We start from the raw sequence: 18,643 nt of genomic DNA, 5'->3' as shown, positions 1-18,643 counted from the left end.
TGTTTTCGAGCAGCTCCCACACAGAAGCTAGCAGCTCTCCTCCGTCAGTAAGTCAACTCTACTCATCTGCCAAGTTTCCATCGCTGCAGCAAAAAACAAAAAAACCCAACATGTGCAAGCCAGGGCCTGCTACTTCAACCCGCCATTTTGACACTCTCTGGCGATGACGGGCTTTTTGTGGAGCATTACGAGAGGCAGAAACAGAGAGAGAAATGCTCCCTGTCATCAATTGAAAACGGTTTCAAGTGAAAACTCCCGCCAGTGCTGCACAAAGTCGCTCTGCCAGTATCTGAAAAGTTAAATCTTCGGTCGGCGGGAGGCAAACGCTTAAAGCGGTAATCTTGAATGTTCCGGGCAGACAAAGTCGGACGACTTAAGGGATTCATCGCTGCGCTCGCCGCACATCGCAAAGCACGAGCGGCTCATGGCCGACTGTTTTGCCACCAAAGAACAGCGAGGGCCATCAAGTCCAATCAGCTTTGGTCACATAGCCTTTGAAAAGAAGCTCAGCCAGACACAGCAGAAAGTGAAAGATCGCCACCATAGCCACTTTTCACTTTCCTCTACCAAGGGAGTTGATTTGAATTTGAAATCATCCATAAGCCAAAGAGATCCCAACTAGCTAGCTTAATATGAATGAATAATAAATAGATCAAATAATAAATCAAGAGATCAAAGAATTGTAATGCCTCATTTAGTTTGGCAACATGAACGTGATGGGTCCGTCCGTGCTGATTTTTTTTTTTGCATCTGTCATGGCTTGTGTGCCAGGGCTTAGTTCAGCTGTTTCCCTTTGCAGATAGCAAATGAAAAAGAGCTTTGCCAAGCAGTTGCCACTGGCTTCACAGAGGAGGCCTTTTGGATGAACGCTATGAATAATGCAGGAAATGTTTCAATGCGAGAGCAGATCCAGATCAATAAAGCGCTGGGGAAAGGTTGACGCCACACCATCACAGCTGAGGACTCTATCAGGCCAGTGGATAAAGAGAGATTGGAAAACCTGACGCTTGATTGCTCACGTACTGAAATCGAGCAAAAACAGTTTCAAACTATTGCATCTTTAGTCTTGGATTGAGATCATCCATACACATTAGGAATGAATTAAGCTCGGCCAGTGGAATTTGCTACAAAGATACAGCTCACCTTACTGTGGAAAAAAAAAAAAGCTCAAACTCAGCTGGAAAGCTAGCAAACATGTGTTAGCCATCTGGAATCACCCAAAACTATCCTGAGTCATTTTTATTCGATTAAAGACGTGTGCTTCTTTTTCTCGCCTATTGACGTTCATTGTCGTTATCCGAAGACTATCCATCCAGCCCAGTGAGCGGGTATTCTCATTCTACGCTGAGCCCGTACGGACTTTTTAAATGGAGCTGCCAGAACGGCGCTCTCATGAAAATGAATGAAGACATTTTTTTTTTATTTTTAGCCACAGCTTACTGTCAGAACAGAAGGAGCCTCAAGGTTGTGGAAAGCAGTTTTTCTGGTGGCCTTTTGATAATTGCGGGAAAAACAATATTGATGTTGAGCCCACTTAAAAAGAACTTATTGAGATAGAAAATAGAGACAGACAAGTGGTAATAGCCTGACGCGAATGTCATTTGCATCATAATTGAGCCTCATTTGGATTTGGATTTGGATTTATTTCACTGGAAAAAAAGATGCAAATGGATTTTTGGAACTCTTTTATATTCGTGCTGTTTACATATTTCACGGTACAGCGAGTTGTAACATAAAGAGGTCAGAAAGAATCCCTATTTTCACTTGCCATGTCTTGAAATGTATCTTTACATTTAATAAGTGTCAATTCCGAAGCCGCCTGCAAGTTGAGACAGAAAAGACCAACATAGCCTGAAGGCAACTATCTATGACTCACTCATGTTATTTTGTCTCTAGCGATGAGATTCTTTATTTTTCCAGTTTCAAGTCTCTTCCTGTTCCACCACTTTTTTTCAAGAGCGACACGGCGTGAGGTGTTGATGCGACGAGCCGTCAATTGGAGTCAACAGGCTCCGTCATCGTCGACGAGCACCTGACTAAACAGCCGCTGACATCTCGTCTTTGTCGTAGCGCTTCAGCTATGCGAGTAGGGTGGATTTGCACGTATCCACTCTGCCTTCACTTCGAGCACAATGCCGAACGTTCCTGACTTTTTTCACGATTCAGGGTTCGATTCAATGAACTCGTTTGGAATGGAGTGGTCCAAATGACGGACCCCGGGGGTCAAGTCTACCACCCCTGAAGAACTAGTTTAGTAGTAAAAACTCTTCAAATATTCGAAAAAGACAAATGGTAATAAAAATAGCAAGCAATATCTATTTTTTTTTTAAAAGTCAAGACAATTTGTCATTTTAGTTATGATACAAAGTCGATGCAAAATTTGTCTCGCGGGCCAGATAAAATGATGTGGTGGGCCAAATCTGGCCCCCGGGCCTTGAGTTTGACATCAGTGGTTCAAGGTGATTTTTGAATAACTTGTGAGCTAACAATGCGGCAGATTTACTGGCCCGTGGAATGGACTAAATTGAGACTGTTATTTTTTTAAATAATGTTGGCTCGGAGGAAATAATAGTAAGCACGACACTATTAGAGTCCGAAACAGGTTTCGGTCTGCGTCCGGAGAAAAATGACTTTGGGTGGCCGATCATTTGAAAACACCTGCAAAAACTTTGAACCGCATCTATTGTGACAAGACGGGCCGATACAAAAGGAAGCCGCCGCAGCTGTGCACACAGGACAGCACCACGGGACACGCTCAAGTTCAACAAGCCCACAGATCAGAATTTAGAACCACCCACAAACCACTCGCAAAAACTTGAATGAATATTGAGTCGAGATCCATCAATCTGCTTGAAAAATTTGCCAACACACTAAAATGGTTGCCAAGCTTTTTTTTCTCACAAAATTAGGATATATTTTCATATTATTTCTGATTTATTTTATTTATTGTTTGGACTAATGACTACTAGCCGTTTATAATGAACTAAAAAAAAAAGCTGCGAAATGCGAATCATTTTAGTTTACATGAACAGAACATCAACGCAAGCAAGCCAAAAATGTGGCCGTTCACCTTTTGTGTAGGAATTTGAGGAGCGAGAAATTAAAAAGACAGTTGTCATACAGAGATGGCCTTCATCACTCAGCAACATCAAAATCCAAAAAACCTTCTGCCAATGTCCAAAAACTTGGATTTGCTCAGCCATGTTTCGGCTATTTGTCTTGACGCGCTTCCTTTCATCGAGCTCAGCGACGGCAAATGATTTGTCTTGACATCTTGACACACTCTGTCTAGCGCGGCCTACATTTAGAATTTTTTTTCCGCGGCAGACTGCGCTCTGGCTTTTCAAAAGACTCGGAGGAGAAAGGCGATTGTGTAATGAGGTTTTGCGTATTCACGCTCACTCCTCGGTGGGCACGAAGGGGCCAATTTGCAAGCGTGCCCCCCCACCCCCCACATCGTTATTGAGCACGGCCATAATTCCGCACGGCGTCTCGGCGGAGCTCCCTCTATCACCTCTTAATGGAGTTTTGGAATTCAGCCTCACACCTCGTTATCAAACGGCGGGCAGACTGCTGATGATCAACATGTATGAGAAATATAAAAAGGCGCATCATAGCCATCTTTGAGGAGAAATAGCGAGACGTATTCGGTATTTGAAAATATTGCAGTGAATACAAAATTAGCTTGGGGAAAAAAAAGAAGAGCTTTTTGAAGCAATTCTGAGGAATTCTCTTTTTAAAAAGATGTCGTCATCATTTCTGGTATCTGCTTGTTCAGATTTGAGTCATCAAGTGTCAGGTTCAAGACCAGAGATGAAAGTCCAACTCATAGCATCATTACAGTCTGTGATGCCTGAACACAAAGAAGACCAGAGATGAAAGTCCAACTCACTCACGGCTAATTGTGAGCTAAATGCACTTGAAGCAGGTTTGACTTGTTTACCAGCGAGTCATACAGCCGCCGAAAAAAAATTGTCAATTCCTTGTTGATTTGAATGTCTGGCTGGCGCCATGAAAAGTAGATTAAATTATACAAAAAAAAAAAAACCTGAAATGTCTTGAAGCGACGTTTTAGGCAGTACGGGGCCAAGCTATTTATGTGAGAACTGATGATTTTGATCATTAACAAAAAAAAAACTCGTGAGCTGTTTTTCATTGTTACGATTGCACATTTAGTTGATCAAATTGAAGATTGAGTCGAGCGAGGCGGCACGGGCAGGCAGCAGCTAGCATCTTGCACTTCCAAAACCTTTCATGTCGCTGGCCCTCAATGGCCATCTGGAATTGGAGAGTACTGATGTCATGTGAAAGCTCTGTCCGGTGGCTGCATACTAATGTAGGATCTCCCGCTCACTATTTGGCAGACGGCAACAAAGGCAAACCGTCTTGATTTGTATCTTGGCCGACGCTGGTGGAGAGCGGGCTGGGAAATCTCCACACACTCTGGCGCAATGAATTTTTCTGATCAGAGGAGGAGAAACCGGAGCTGGGAGAGCAGCCCGTGTGGGCAGGAGTTCAGGCAAAGGGGGGAGGCAGGGAGGGAGGGAGGCTTGCAGTGGTATTTTCCAGCCCAAACACAGGTGCAGCCTGCCTCCCTCCCTCCCTTCCTTCCTCCCTCCCGCTGCTATCTCCATTCAATTGTCATTATGGCGGATTTGTCTTCTTCTAACCTGCTGGCTTTGTTTTTTTTCCCTCTCAATAATGACCACCATTTAATCAATCTATATACGACGGGGCCTTGTGATTTAACAGGTTCTGTCTCAAATCGACATACAAATATGGATATATTTGGTGTGACGCAGTATAACACAAACACAAATCGATATACTTGGAGCTGAACATAGTTCCTCGGTCATAATAATTATTCTTCGCAGAGGATAAAGAATATATGCCTGTGAGTCTTCTATTAGTCTACATGGGTTGCTTCAGCATTTGTGTTTGTGCCACGCCAATGCCATTCGTTAGGTATTTTGCATTGGCAAAGTGGTTGCTTTGGTTTGAAACCCATAAGGTGTCATTGTCTTTTGTTTCGTTTCACAGTGAGCTTCAACTGCGAGTGTCAATAAACGAGCATGTATAGTATTTTTCTTGCAAACTGCTGCTTGTCAGTGCAGCACAACGCATCCACAATTTTTACGAGCAAGTCAAAACATAAACAATGAAATGACGTTTCTCATCTGGGGATAGATAAACGTATAAATCAGGTCATTTGTATCTCAAAGCACCAGTCCACTGCAAAGTTTTAATGGCTCAAACTACTTTTAGAATGTGGGACAAAGCAAAAGGTTGAAAAGAATAGGAATCCCAGCCAATTTGTTATCGCAAGCATTCCAATGTGCGCCTGCTTTTGCGAGGAGGGCTTCGCAGATGTGGCTCGGCGTCACGCAGCGCCAATCATTGTCTCCCTCACACTTTCTAACGAGCCATTTCACAACATCCACACAGCGGACGGAGCGGAGCGGAGCAGAGCAGCGCCGCGCAACACCGCGCAGCTTCCTTCTCCTTCTTTGCAAGCGTTTGGATTAAACGCGCAGATGTGGCCACTCGTGGGACTCGGTGTCACATTATGCGTGTTTACCGATGGACTGGCGCTCGTTTGCAAACAGCACAAGTCGCTCTGAATGAAGCTCCAGGCACTTTTTGGTCTCCGCGCTGCTGGACGTCATGCGCACCTTGGCGGATTTGCCGCCCGCCGAGTGAACGCGATTGCGGATTATTACGCTGACACTGGACGCGTTGATTTGCTTTGAAAAAGAGGGGCATTCCCAGGCGGCGCGGCACGGCGCGGCGTGGGCGTCTGCTCCGCCGTCCTCTGGTTTCCCGGAGGACTCCATGCAGTCGCAAAGGTTGGTTTCATTTTCCCTTATTAAATGATCTTAAAAATCATGTGCAAAATGCTGGGGAGGATTTCAAACGTTGCTGGCAGTAAAAGTGAACGCAAACTTGTGGAGCTGCGTTTCGTTTCTTGACCATTCATCACATTTAAGGACAATCGGCGGGAGCAGAGAAATCACCCACGACGACACCCCCCCCCCCCCACACACACACACACACTCACCTGTCTGCCTTTACTGCACATTTTCACATGACAGCTGCAATTAGCAATAAGCAGGCTATCCAATAAGGTTGAGGTTTAATGACAGGTTGGGCTGTCCTCGTAACACCATGTGCGTTTGTGTCAAGGTCTCGGGAGGTCCAGTTGATTTTACAAGCGCCATCTGTTGGAACAGGCGGCTCCGTCTCAGTGACTCTGCAAGCTCAGGTTAACGCACATCATTTGGAGCTGCGGTGATTTACCGGATTTGATAGGCAGATTTAAACGCCTTGCTCCAGAAAAGCAAGCGGATGAGATGTGATGGCTGGATTTAGTTTGGTTTTCATGCTGCACGCTGCCTGTAAAAGGTGGGACACAATGCGGATTCATACATATACATAGCATCAGGCTGAGCGTATAATTGCCAAAGTTGTTTTCGAAAAGAATGCAAGAAACCAAGAATTCAACCTTTGCGGATCATCGTGACCTGGATGACTGACAATCTAAGTGAGGAGATAGAAAAACAATCATGAGCAAGCCATGCAACATTAGTCATTTTTATTTCAATGATTCACTTATTGTTCATTTTATTCAGGAAGCCAAAAGTGACTATTATGCTTTTTAGCTAAGGATAACAGTCTACTACCATCTTGCTCATTAAAAAAATGACAAATGATTAAAAATGACATTTGGATTTCATTTCAATGATCTCCCTCTCAATTAGCTAATAAAATCATTTTTTGCAGAATCCAACTGTACTAAGCATGCTACATGCTACCGTCGTTTCAGTTCCATATTTAGCTTGCTCGATGTCTTTGCGTCAATCAACCGGCCATACAAAACGAAAGCTCAATGACGACGGCTTCTGCGGATTGATAAAAAAGGCCTAAGTCGTTTTCTGCGCAGCGTGGTTAACGGCCAACGTAAAACATACATTGTACCTCATCATTTTCCACTTAGAGATGATCCTCTTCAGCTCGTCCAAACCGTCGCCGTGTCGAGCGTGTCACTCAAAATGATTCAAATCCAAGCGCCGAGAGAAAATCAGCAAAAATATATCTTCTTCCGAAGGCCCGGACAATTCATCAAACGGGAGTAGATTAATCAGCAAAAATATATCTTCGTCCCAAGGCCCGGACAATTCATCAAATGGGAGTAGATTGCCGGAAAAGCATCGGAGGAGGATCGGCCGAGCACCCTTGTTGCAAACATTTACATCTTACGTCATCTCTACCATAGTATTTTTTCAATTCAAGGTTTCCCAAAGAGATTCTTTTGTGGAACACAAAGTTCATCAAAAAAAGGGTGGCTTTTGGGTGCCCTCTTGAAATGAGTGCATCAAATGACCCCTGCTTGATGTTTGACGTGCTTTGGGATTCCTGCACTGCAGGAATGCGCCTCGTGGTTCGCTTGATGACAAATACACTCACAAATAAATAACAGCAAGTGACGTTTTTCCCCCCTTGTCATTTCTTCCATTGTGGCGAGAGCCCAACGCTCCGACTTTCATATTGGCTGCATGCAACCATGCTCTTGCTATGAATAATTAATTCGTTTTATTATGCTGGAAGAAAAATGTCATACAAAGCAAATTTTGGTGGTTTTGCATTGTTTTACAACCAGAGCAATATTTTCTTTTCTTTTTTAAATCTAGCTGTCTGTGCCAATTTGTACGATACATTTTTATGAATATATTAAGACAAATAAATATTCAATGGGGAGGATAAAAAATTTCCCAAAATACTTTTTTTCAATTTTCTTTTCAAATAAGTTAAGCTAGATGAAAACTGTAGAAATACTCTGACTTTCTTTCCGATGTAATGAGTGATTTTTGGACGTATTCATCTGAAATCTACTTTCAAAGGATTGAGTTCAATTCATCGTGCTTTGTGAACGCTTCAGTCGTGGAACAAGTCGACGCATTGAGGTGTAATTCGAACCGTGTGGAGTGGGGGGGCTCGCCTAAGTGGGGCCCGAATGGGGATTGGTTCGCGGCCGGGTCTCCCCTCGTCCCTCCTTCCCTCCCCGGCTGGCATCCACACATCTGCGGCTACCGCAGCCAGCCAGCCAGCCAGCCCGCCAGCCAGCCGCCACGCTGCGCTCCCTCTCGCGAAATGATGACCCGCTTTGGCTAGCTCACGTTCGGTCCACTTACCGCTCGCGAAGGGAAGTGATGAGAGAGGACGGGCCCGACTCGAGAGTGCTTTTCCGGACTTTTGTCAACTTGTTCCCCGCCGTGTCGCCCCTTCGACCAGGCAGAGGAGTGAAGGGCGACCCCGAGCTGGATGGATGGTTATGGGGAAGAGAGGCAGACCCTCGGCGCTTCAAGTGTGCAGAGTCCTCGCTCTCTTCTTATCACTCTTCCCTACAGGTAAGAGGCAACTTTCTTCTTATTTTTTCATCTTATAGATGATCGAACAATTGAACACTTTCTTTCCACCATTTTTTTCGTTGCGTTTGAAGCGGTAACATTGGCGCCACCTGAAAGTGTTGTAAATCGGCCAAAGTGTCGTAAAAGCCTTGTCCATGCTAACTATTTAAGCAATTAGCGACAAATGACAACGATTGGCGACTAATTGCTCTCAGCGGAAATAGATGCATTCAAACGGGGCCGATATCCACGGAAAATGCTTTTTGCTGCCTTGTTTTGTTTGGGTTTAAACAATAGCTCATGGAAAGTGACTACTTTTTCTTTCCCCTTCGAGTGTTGAGCCCTTGTTATTGCTGCCTCTAAAAATAATTGGAAAATTGTGCGAGTTTGAGTGTGTGGGCAATTTGATACTTGAGAGCCCAGGCCTTTTTTTTTTAAGGCCATGCTTAAACGGGAAACCTGCCACTGACTGGTTTCAAGTTACTGTGGCAGAAGCTATGCTCATAAAAGCACATTTGTCACTCCAATCAACCCAATGACAGCAACTCTGAATGGCTGACAGACAAAACTCTTATCAGAAAGCAACAACAAGGTGATGACCTGCTGAGGCTCCAGATCGGTTCCACGTTGTCGGCCCGTTGAGCTTCGGAGACGTTCTCCGGTCTTTTCGGGTGCTTTCTGTGGGAAGCATCGCAACTGCTGCTGCCTGGATGCTGTCAAGTCAATTGGCGACAGAAACCACAAAAACACTTTGACAGAACGGTTCCATCACACTGCTTTGAAATCATATGTTGAGGGTAAATGACTATTGTGTTGGCGTCTCCCTCTAAAAGCCAGTCTCCAGTGCAAGATCCTCAAGTGCAACTCGGAATTTTGGGCCTCCACGAGCAACTCGGGGCCGGAGGAGGAGTTCTGCACGGCGCTGCGCGCCTACAACAGCTGCGTGCGGCGGACCGCCCGCACCTGCCGAGGCGACCTGGCGTACCACTCGGCCCAGCACGGCATCGAGGACCTCATGAGCCAGCACAACTGCTCCAAGGAGGGCCCCACGTCGCAGCCTCGCGCCCGCACCCAGCTCCCGCCGGCGCCGCCGTCGCCGCCCGACAGCCAGGAACGCTCGGACGGCCCGGAGGTGTGCCACTACGAGCGCGGCGGCGGCGGCGGCTTCCCGCGCAACGCCGCTCGGCCCAATTTCACGCACTGCGGCTTCTTCGGGGATCCCCACTTGAGAACCTTTGGAGATGATTTCCAGACGTGCAAGGTGGAGGGCGCCTGGCCGCTCATTCACAACAAGTACCTGTCCGTCCAGGTGACCAACACCCCCGTGCTGCCCGGCTCTTCCGCCACGGCCACCAGCAAGGTGAGCATTTCCTCACTCACGGACCATCGGGTTCATTTCAAAATCGAACCAGATGTCGATTATTTTGACAATTTTAACTAATACGTGGATTTAAAAAAAAGAATAATAATTTCCAACACTTTCCACAAAAACACTATCATTCCAAAAAAGCTTAGCCGTCTTTGTTTGTGTGCTTTTTTATTTATTTTATTTTTTTCCCCTTGGCATAGTCAACACAATGTTTGCAGGCATTTGGTCGCCAAGCTCAATCATCATTTCCGCAGCATTTAATGGCCGCATGAGAAACGTCCCCGAGTAGAATTCTGTTGCCTGCTTTGTTGACTTTGCAGTTTATTTTAAACTCACATGTGCGGCGGGAACATTTGCACTCATCAAAAGTTCCTTCACGATAAGCTATTACGCAATTCGGCTTCTCTCGCTGGCTTTTGAAGTCATTCCATTTTCTTTTTTTTAAACGGTGAGCGACTTGGAAGCAGAGCAGAGACTTGAGTGTGGACAAAAGGAAAACAGGGCAGCGAGCCAAAGGCACCTGTGCAAACAATCTGCTAAGAGATTAGCATTAGCACAAAAACAAGAGGCTGGCTGGCTGGCTGACTGGCTGGCTACGATGGAATCACGCTCACTTGCTTTTTTTATTTTTGAGTAACTCTCGGCCAATGACAATGAATCGTCAGTGTCCTTGGTGCACAACGCCGAGCAGTTGGGCTTCATTAGCTGCGGCACTTAGCGCCCCTAGTTGCGGGGTTCACTGGCAGCTTTTGCAACGCTATGAATGGCTGGTCTTTGTGTCTGCACACTGAGGCCCGCCAGATTTTCACTGCTGGCTTCTCACTTTTTTGGGGGTGGGCATTCACCCCCATGGTGAGCTAGCTGAAATGTGACACTGAAGCTGCTGAGACAACAAGAACTTTCCTTCATATTTACAGTTGAATCTGAATTTGCATTTACGTCCAATTTCCAAATATTCCCGTAGACAATCATCACCTTTCCAGGCACACTCTTGTTGAACTGTTTCTTCCTCATCTTCCACAGCTGACAATCATCTTCAAGAACTTCCAGGAGTGCGTGGACCAGAAGACGTATCACGCCGAGACGGACGAGCTCCCCGGCGCCTTCGCCGACGGCTCCAAGAACGGCGGCGAGCGGCACGGCGCCAACGCCCTCCGCGTGGTGGAAAAGGTGCCCGGCCAGCACGTGGAGATTCAAGCTCGCTACATCGGCACCACGCTGGTGGTGCGGCAGGTGGGCCGCTACCTGACCTTCGCCGTGCGCATGCCCGAGGAGGTGGTGCGCTCGGTGGAGGAGGAGGACGCCGACGCCGGGCAGGACTTGTACCTGTGTCTGCACGGCTGCCCCGCCGACCAGCGTATGGACTTCAGGAAGCTGCGCAACCAGGCGGGCGGCTTCAGCTACCAGGCGGCCAGGGCCAAGTGTAAGGAGCGTCTGCCCGTGGAGGATGTCTACTTCCAGTCGTGCGTCTTTGACCTGCTCTCGTCCGGGGACATCAACTTCACCATGGCCGCTTACTACGCCCTGGAGGACGTCAAGACGCTGCACTCCAACAGCAAGCGCTATCACATCTTTGACAAAGACGCCTTCGCTAGCCGCGCGGCGGCGGCGGCGCATGGCTTCTCACTCCAGCTCTTCGTCGCCCTCTTGTGTTGCACGTTGGCCCTTTAGCCACTCCAATGAATGTCCGCCTGGGATTCCTTTGGCCGGGACCGTTGAGGGGTTCCTTCATCCAACCCCGACCCAGACAAGCCTGAGAAGGACAACCCGAGGGATTCTGATCACTCACGGTGTCAAAGTCTTTTTTTGTCGTTCTGGTTTCCCCTCCGCCGCCGCCGTGAGCGTGAAAGCATCTCAACGTCTAGTCAGTTGAAGCCACAGTCCATACCGTTGAAAAGACAGAAGCAAGCTTGCTTCAAGCCGTTGATGAAGGTGACTGTCAAATTTGCCTGTATTCTAAAAACTTCAAATCCACAACATAGAGTAAGTTTGAGGGCTTGAGTCTGTCTCTGTGCCAACATGTTTCGGACAGAATTTTGAGAGCGGCAGCAGTTAGTCCTGATTTCAACGTGAGCTCTCCGGTGTGCTCTTATCCATCTTTGTTTGATTTTAACACTGAAGTATTTGTCACTGCTGCCTGCCTTTTTTGTTTTGGGGTGCTTTGACGACAGCAGTGACGCAATTTAAGTGATTGTAACGTGGAATCGGAATCTTGTGTGTGTAGATGTGGTTTGCATTGTGATTTTTTATAGTAGCTGATGTGAGGTTGTACATAAAGTGTGTAAAGTTGTGTTTGACTTACTGTGAATGTGAAATATAATGTTGAGATTTTTTTTTTTTTTTTGCAGAGACATGAACAGCACACAACACAATGGTCAACTTTTGTGTTTTATGCTGCTCATGATTGCCAAATGAACGCACTTTATGTTTTTATCCAGCTCGTGTTGTTGTTGATGTTTGAAATTCAAAAGGAATTAATTATAATAATAATAATAAAACAGCTGGGAAATGCCCGAAGAGATCAAACTGTATGTTTAAAAAAAAAAAAAAAGTGGTGCAACACACACACCAGCTGTTTATAATGTTAGTTATTTATTGAATAAAAGAAAATGTCTGGTTAGTGAACTCTGTCTCATTTTGGTGACTTTGTGAGTATGTCGGTCTTCTACTGCCCCCTCCTGGATGTCAGAAAACACGTTTATGGCATTCTCTTAAATATCCTTTTGACATACTTTCATTAGGTACGCTTGATAAGGGCGGTGTACCTAAGAGTGTCCGAGTAACGTCACAAATCAAACAACCAATCAGAAAGTGGGGATGAGGGTGGGTGTGGCATTTTTTGCTTTCAGTTAATCTTTAACCATGATTTTTCCTTAATGAAGTAAACTAACCAAGCCATTGGGTGGTTGATCTGTGACGTCACTCGGACACTCCATTAGGTACACCGCCATTTTCAAGTGTACCTAATAACAGGCCACTTCATTAGGGAAAAATCTTTTATGTGATTGGCAAAGCCGGGAAAGATCGAAAAAAAAAAAACTTTTCAAATAGCGCAACGAGTTACTTCCCATATTTGTGGTTACTGAGCCATTGACACAATTTTTGATGGTTCCAACAAGTTTTCCTGTATTTCTCGTCATTTTCTTCTTTATTTATATGAATGGAAAGTAGACTCAAAAGTCGATGTACTTTAGTGTAACAAATTTTATCACATATGTCCAAACATATGTACAAGAACATTTCTCATCAAGAGTGGTTGTTGTCACAAATATAAATTATTTCGACTTTGAGAAGATATCATACAAGGACTGGAGCTTGCGTGACGTGATGGAGGAAAGGAAGAAGAAGAGCAAGAGGAGGGGGAAAACACTTTCATTGTATTTCTACCAGCCAGAATACACGGATGACCGCTCGGATACCACGTGGTCCCTTCGTCGAGCCGTTCCGTACGATGTCCTTAAAAGGTGTCTTTACATCTTTCTTATATATTAGAATCACTTTTATGCAATTTGCCGGGCGGGGATTGATTTCTTTTTCGAACAGTGCAAAAACCCACTTTTAGTTTTCAGGGACCTCCTATACTTGTGAAAATGTACATAATTCATGGTGACCTTTCAAAAATTCAGCCCCTGAAGCCACATGATATTTGGTAGGCACGTCTACCAAGACCAGACCCACTAAAGAAGTCAAGAAGCCAAGATACAGAAAGGCAGCCATATTTAGTATGGCCTACACTCATTCCAAAGCTTTTGCTAACATTACAAGTATTAAGACTGAAACCTGACGTTGGCTAATTGAAGGTGGCCTTGGAGTCCAAAGTCCCAGACGAGCATGATGCAGATTTGTTTTTTGTTTTGTCCCATTTGAATAACACAGCCAACACCAATTGAAATACTCACCGGCAAGCTCCCATCCATCCATCCATCCATCCACAACACTGTACAGCCAGCCCTTACTTAAGGCACAAATGAGATCTGTGTGAGAAGGGGGGGGGGGGACTGGGGACACAAAATGGGCCGCATTTGGCACTGGGAGCGAGCAAGCGTCCTTAATACTGTGAGGGGAAAGAGCCAAAGGGTGTTTTGGAGACGACTAACACTGCTTCTTTCATTTTCATTTGAATTTAAAATTCATTTTCCCATGTAAAATTCGCCATTTGCAAACTCAATTGATTGGTTACTACAAATGTATCGAGGTTGACTGACTGACAAGTAGAACAATTCAATGTTCATCCGCTAGATGGCAGCAGGGAAAGTAAACAAAGAACAGAATGGCTTTGTGTTTGAACTTGAACATCTGTGAGGAAATTCAACCAAGGTCAACATGATTTCAGTACTTTTTGCAAGGGGGTGGGGGGGGGCTCAAATCAAAGCTTGGGAAAATCACTCTGGAGGAAAAGTACTGGCATTGACTCCTACATGACCGCTTGCTTTGGCCACCATGAATGAATTTTGCTTGGTTGGATAGAAGAGATGAAATCATGATCCAGTGAGAGGTAGCATGTGCTGACTGACGCCCATGCTGGAAAGTTTGCATGGAAATTGAAGGGAAGAATCATTTCGCTACCTTGCGGCCCAAAATGACACCATACACTCATGAAGTGAACCTCCGTTCCAATTTGGAATCGTTCCAAAAGTGCCCGTGGAAATTTTCCACCTCTTTGCACGTGATGACACATTCTTTTGTACTCACGTTGTCTAATGACATTTAAAGCGAAAGGCAGAAATCAACAAAACTCCTCCGGGTCAAAGAAACAAAAACAAATCAGGCACTTTAAGGTCAGTCAACAGTTCATTGCGTCCTGAAGCCACCCGAGCGAGGCAAGTAGTCCATAGGACTAAACATCCATTCCACCGTATCCAGTCACTTCAATGAAGATGCTTGTCTGTCTGTCTGTGTGTGCGTGCGTGCGTGTGTGTGTGTGTGTGTGTGTGTGTGTGTGTGTGTGTGAGCGCAACGCCGTCTACCTGCATCAAGCTCATGACTGGTCCAGTTTTAAGTCTTCCTGTTGTTCCAGGCGGGCTCGGGCGGGGGGGCGTTGGGGTCCGCCGGGGACAGGCGAGGGTCGTGCGGGGACTTCTGGGCCTGCGGGGAGCGCGGGTCCAGGAGCAGGGGTTTGTCCGTGTGGAAAGGTCTGCTGTAGTGGTCTTGGGCCGGCGGGAGGCCGGGCCGATGATCCGGCATGCGGCGGAAGTCCTGAGAGGGGCCGTCGCGCCCCTGGTGGTGGTAGTTGGAGCGGAAGTCGTCCGGACGCCTTCTTTTGGAGTCCTGGTGCCTGAAAACCAAACGGCCCCAGCTTAGGTCCGTCCGCTCCACACGCGCCGCACGGTTTGCGTTTGTTTACCTGTCGTAGTAGGGCCGGTGCGGGCGGTGGTCCCGGTCGTTGCCGTACTGGTCGTAGGGCCTCTTGCGCGGCGAGTTGTTGTTGCGGTAGCCGCCCGAGCTGCGGTAGGAGTCGCCGTGGGCGTGCCGCTCGCCGTAGTGCTCCTTGTAGCGGTGGCCGTCGTACGGGTAATGGCGCTCGCCCGACCACGACTGGTTGCCCGGCTGATTGTACTTGCGCTCCCTCTGCCAGTCCCCCCGGTCTGTGACGGACGGCCAGGTCGATTTGATTTCACTTTTTTTTTTTTGGGGCGATTACAAAATGGCAGGCGCTTCCTACCGTCATTGGGGAAGTGGCGTTTGGCGCCCACGTTGTAATCACGGTGGTGCCCGTGCGGCTGCACCGAGTGAGACGAAGCAGACTGCGCGCCCGCCGAATCGCGAGCGGGCACCGAAGCGTCGGGCCGCAAAGGTTTTCCTCTCCCGGAGGTCTCGTCCCTCTTCTTGTGCTCCTTCTGGAAGTGTCGGCAACGGATGAGTGATGAGGAGCGAGCGCGCCGGATGAAGCGTGCACAATCGCGAGCCACTTGCCTCTTCCTCGTGCGAGCGTTTCTTCTGGGCCATTTTGTAGAGCTTGTGCAACTTTCGGGCGCCAAACTCCGTAAACTTGGAGACAAAAATCCAGAGGTTTCTGCGGAAAACGACGAAGGCGCTCCGTTAGTATTAAGAATATGCGTTGGACAACAGCGAGAACATTCACGATGAGTCGGGGCTCCCCACCGTCGCCATATTTTCACGTGCTCGGGGTCGTTGTAGGCTTTGAGGCACTCGGTGATGCGGTCTCCGATCTTCAGCAGGCAGGCGCGCGTGTGCTGGAGCTGGTCCTGGTCCGGCAAGCCCTCGTCAGGTTTGTCCAGCTGCTTCAGGGCCTTCTTCACGGGCCTCATGCGCTCCTTGCACTGCACGCGTTTGAAGGGACGGTTACGACCCGGCGCCCGACATCCATCCATCCATCCATCCATCCATCCATCCATCCATCCGCCCGTCTCGTTTGACTACTCACAATACTGAAAGTCTCCTGGTCGAGTTCGTCGTCCTCTTTTCCCTCGATGGGAACTGGATCGGAGCCCGCCGTGATGTGGACCGGTCCTTGGCTTTTCCTCCCTTTGGTTCCTTTCGCCTAAAACGTTTGGACGAGCAGTTCGGTCCCAAGCGAGTATTTATCATAATCAAAGAAAAATACAGCGGAGCCTTCCGAGATGCATGGGAGGTCAAAAAAGGAGACCGACTGACCTTGTCTTTTCGGGCCTTGTTTCCCTTCTTGTCCTTGTCGCCTTCCTTCTTCGGAGGGCCTTGCTTTTCTTTGTTCTCCTTGTTATCCTTCTTCTTCTGTCGTTTTTTGGCGGGGGACTTGTCTGCTCCGTCCTCCTGCGTAAACGTTCAACTGTTAGACTGTGGGTATAAAAAGTCAACACACCCCTGTTCAAGCGCCAGCTTTTGGATAGTTTAAAAAAAAAAATATCTGACCGGATTTTCATCATGACATCGAAAATGAGCAAAATGGTCAAACTTTCCACAACTTAATGTTCATCGACATTGGCCACTCCCTGCTCTTGCCCAGCCCCGCGCGCAAGCTAACAGCCAATCAGGCCCATCTCAGCCTTTACCGACCTTGAGTTCGCCTTCTTCGGACGGATTGTCGGACAAGCGGGGCGACGAGACGCTGTTGCCCTGCTCGTCCTTGACGAGCTTCTCCTTCTTCACCCGAGGCTTCCTCTTCCTCACTTTGACCTGTTGGCCGACAAACAAGGGCGTATGAGCGGCACGGTTAAAAAAAAAATACCACGAGGTGGCATTTACGGGTTTGACCTCGTCGCCGGTTTTGGACGCGTCTGCGCTGTCTTGTTCCTTTTTGAGCAGCTTGAGGAGATACTCGGCTCTGGCCTGCAGCTGCTTGCCCTGAGGCTTCTTGCCCGGATCGTCCGGCAGGATCTGTGCGGGTAAAACGCATACGCAGTCAAGAATTGGACTTAATGATTTTTATGGGATTGATATGTGCACTCACCTTTTCAGCCAGCTTGAGGTCAGGATCGGTCTTGATCAGATCCCAGTTGCTGAATCCGTGCTCATAAATTCCCAGTAAGAGCTGCACGTCGTCCTCCACGTTCCAGTCCACGTCAAAGTGGGCGACCTTGACTCTGCACGTGAGCTTGAACCTGCGGGCAAGGCGAGCAAAGTCCATCGTAGTCGCGCCGGTTCCGGCCCGACGGGTCGGCGGGTGCCTTACGTATTTCTCTGGGCCGGGTCGGGCGGCACGGCCTTGTGCAAGGGCTCGAACTCCTCCTCGTGCTGGATGATGGACTTGGCGTTGACCTGCACCCCGGAGATCTTGATGTTGATTCCTCGCCGTTTGCCGGGACCTTTGGCTGCAGCGAGCGCATTTTCAGCTCCGAGGGCAAAGCGGCGTTTCCGACGAGCGCTTACCTTCGACCGGGTTCTCTTTCAGGTTCTCCTCGTGCTCTTGCACGGCCGCCACGCAGCTGCCGTGAATGAGCTCGCCCAGTCGCTTCAGGTCTGCGATGGACTTGTCCACCAGCTCAGAGTCCCGTGCGATGGCTTCCAACCTGGAGACACAAAAAAAAACAAAAAAACTCGTGACTTGAATTTGTGCCATTCATTTGTTACTGCTGTGCACTTACTTACCTTTCAAGCGGAGCTCCAAACTTCTTGTAAGCCTTAATGAACCTATGTTGACGAAGAACACGGAGAGTCAATTGGGTCTCGGGCGCGTCCGCGTCGATGGGAGGCAAACGGTACTGAATACCTGACCTGCGTATCTCGGCATCGTTGAAACCCTCCACGTTGTTCTTGCGGGCTCGGGGGCGACCTCGCTTCTTGGGCTTCTTATCTTCGTCGCTGTCGTCCGTCTCGCTGTCGGAGCCCGACGACTGTTGCTTGAGCTTGGAGCCCACGTCGCTGTCGCTGTCGTTGGCCTGAGCCTGCCGCCAGAAAAGGCAATTTTGGATGAAAACTCATGCAAGCGTTTGAGTCTCTTTGAAATGGATCATTGTGAGGCGCTTACCCGCTTGTTGGAGCTCCTGCTTCTGGGCAACATGAAGAGATCCATTTCCCGCTGCTTTTCCTCCTCCTCCACTTTGCGCCGCTGCTCCCCTGGGATGATGTCATCCCAATCCCGAGAGGGCTTCTCCTCCAGGTTGGGAGTGCTTTCCTCCATGGTGGAAAAATTGGCCACCTGCAGGTGTACAATCAGACAAAAATTCAGTGGGCACATTTGTTTTGGTTCATGAGCATGGTCGCAGAAAAACACTTTCCCCGTGTGACCTAAGTAAAGAAAGAAAATAAAACACCTTTCTCCTCGTCGGATGCGACGCATGAACTCGGCCACAGTGAAAGTGTCGCAGATCGCCTTTTTGCATTTTAACATGGCGACATAACTGTACGCGACTACACAGGCATGTTTCTATTCACCGTGGATACCGCCAGCCCAAAATGGCCGCCTACTCCCAGAATGCAATTTGGGGATCGT

At 47.8% G+C, this 18,643-nt stretch overlaps 2 protein-coding genes and 1 long non-coding RNA gene across 6 annotated transcripts in view; 1 reads left to right on the top strand and 2 right to left on the bottom strand.

Annotated features, from left to right (window-relative positions):
- Window positions 1-3,623: 3,623 nt before the first annotated feature.
- Window positions 3,624-8,529, bottom strand: LOC147055070 (uncharacterized). 2 transcript variants are annotated; one of them, XR_015066421.1, is made up of 5 exons: window positions 6,976-8,529; window positions 6,503-6,537; window positions 6,298-6,393; window positions 6,059-6,218; window positions 3,624-3,853 (listed from the first exon to the last, which is right to left on the bottom strand). It is a non-coding gene; the product is annotated as an uncharacterized LOC147055070 (long non-coding RNA). The 2 variants fall into 2 exon arrangements; XR_015066422.1 differs by having other exon boundaries at window positions 8,190-8,529.
- Window positions 5,540-12,399, top strand: rgma (repulsive guidance molecule BMP co-receptor a). The gene is made up of 4 exons (XM_085914333.1): window positions 5,540-5,846; window positions 8,290-8,405; window positions 9,239-9,765; window positions 10,798-12,399. Exons 1-4 carry the CDS (start codon window positions 5,833-5,835, stop codon window positions 11,443-11,445), a joined length of 1,305 nt encoding a protein of 434 aa, XP_085770459.1. The 5' UTR covers window positions 5,540-5,832; the 3' UTR covers window positions 11,446-12,399.
- Window positions 11,983-18,643, bottom strand: part of chd2 (chromodomain helicase DNA binding protein 2) — a 23,555-nt gene continuing 16,894 nt past the window's right edge. For 2 of the 3 annotated variants that reach the window (XM_085914317.1, XM_085914316.1), the window contains exons 30-44: window positions 18,179-18,349; window positions 17,926-18,095; window positions 17,800-17,841; window positions 17,581-17,720; window positions 17,384-17,522; window positions 17,162-17,312; window positions 16,966-17,088; window positions 16,768-16,887; window positions 16,390-16,524; window positions 16,160-16,276; window positions 15,877-16,055; window positions 15,688-15,787; window positions 15,437-15,611; window positions 15,119-15,359; window positions 11,984-15,049 (exon numbers count right to left, since the gene is read on the bottom strand). In XM_085914317.1, the coding sequence (XP_085770443.1) occupies window positions 14,770-15,049; window positions 15,119-15,359; window positions 15,437-15,611; window positions 15,688-15,787; window positions 15,877-16,055; window positions 16,160-16,276; window positions 16,390-16,524; window positions 16,768-16,887; window positions 16,966-17,088; window positions 17,162-17,312; window positions 17,384-17,522; window positions 17,581-17,720; window positions 17,800-17,841; window positions 17,926-18,095; window positions 18,179-18,349 (2,283 nt within the window). In that variant the 3' untranslated portion in view covers window positions 11,984-14,769. Of the gene's footprint in view, window positions 15,050-15,118; window positions 15,360-15,436; window positions 15,612-15,687; window positions 15,788-15,876; window positions 16,056-16,159; window positions 16,277-16,389; window positions 16,525-16,767; window positions 16,888-16,965; window positions 17,089-17,161; window positions 17,313-17,383; window positions 17,523-17,580; window positions 17,721-17,799; window positions 17,842-17,925; window positions 18,096-18,178; window positions 18,350-18,643 lie in introns of all 3 variants that reach the window. The other variant, XM_085914318.1, reaches the window with a different exon arrangement.

The sequence above is a fragment of the Syngnathus leptorhynchus genome, chromosome 6 (genome assembly GCF_054491065.1).
Source record: "Syngnathus leptorhynchus isolate UIUO chromosome 6, UIUO_Slep, whole genome shotgun sequence".
NCBI classification, from domain to species: Eukaryota; Metazoa; Chordata; class Actinopteri; order Syngnathiformes; family Syngnathidae; genus Syngnathus; species Syngnathus leptorhynchus.
This window is presented reverse-complemented; position numbering and strand designations above follow the sequence as displayed.

What these genes read in the sequence shown, in the direction of transcription:
- rgma (XM_085914333.1), top strand. An exon ending in CTTATCACTCTTCCCTACAG is followed by an intron (nt 8,406 to 9,238) that starts GTAAGAGGCAAC and finishes TCCCTCTAAAAG; the next exon opens with CCAGTCTCCAGTGCAAGATC. An exon ending in CCGCCACGGCCACCAGCAAG is followed by an intron (nt 9,766 to 10,797) that starts GTGAGCATTTCC and finishes CATCTTCCACAG; the next exon opens with CTGACAATCATCTTCAAGAA.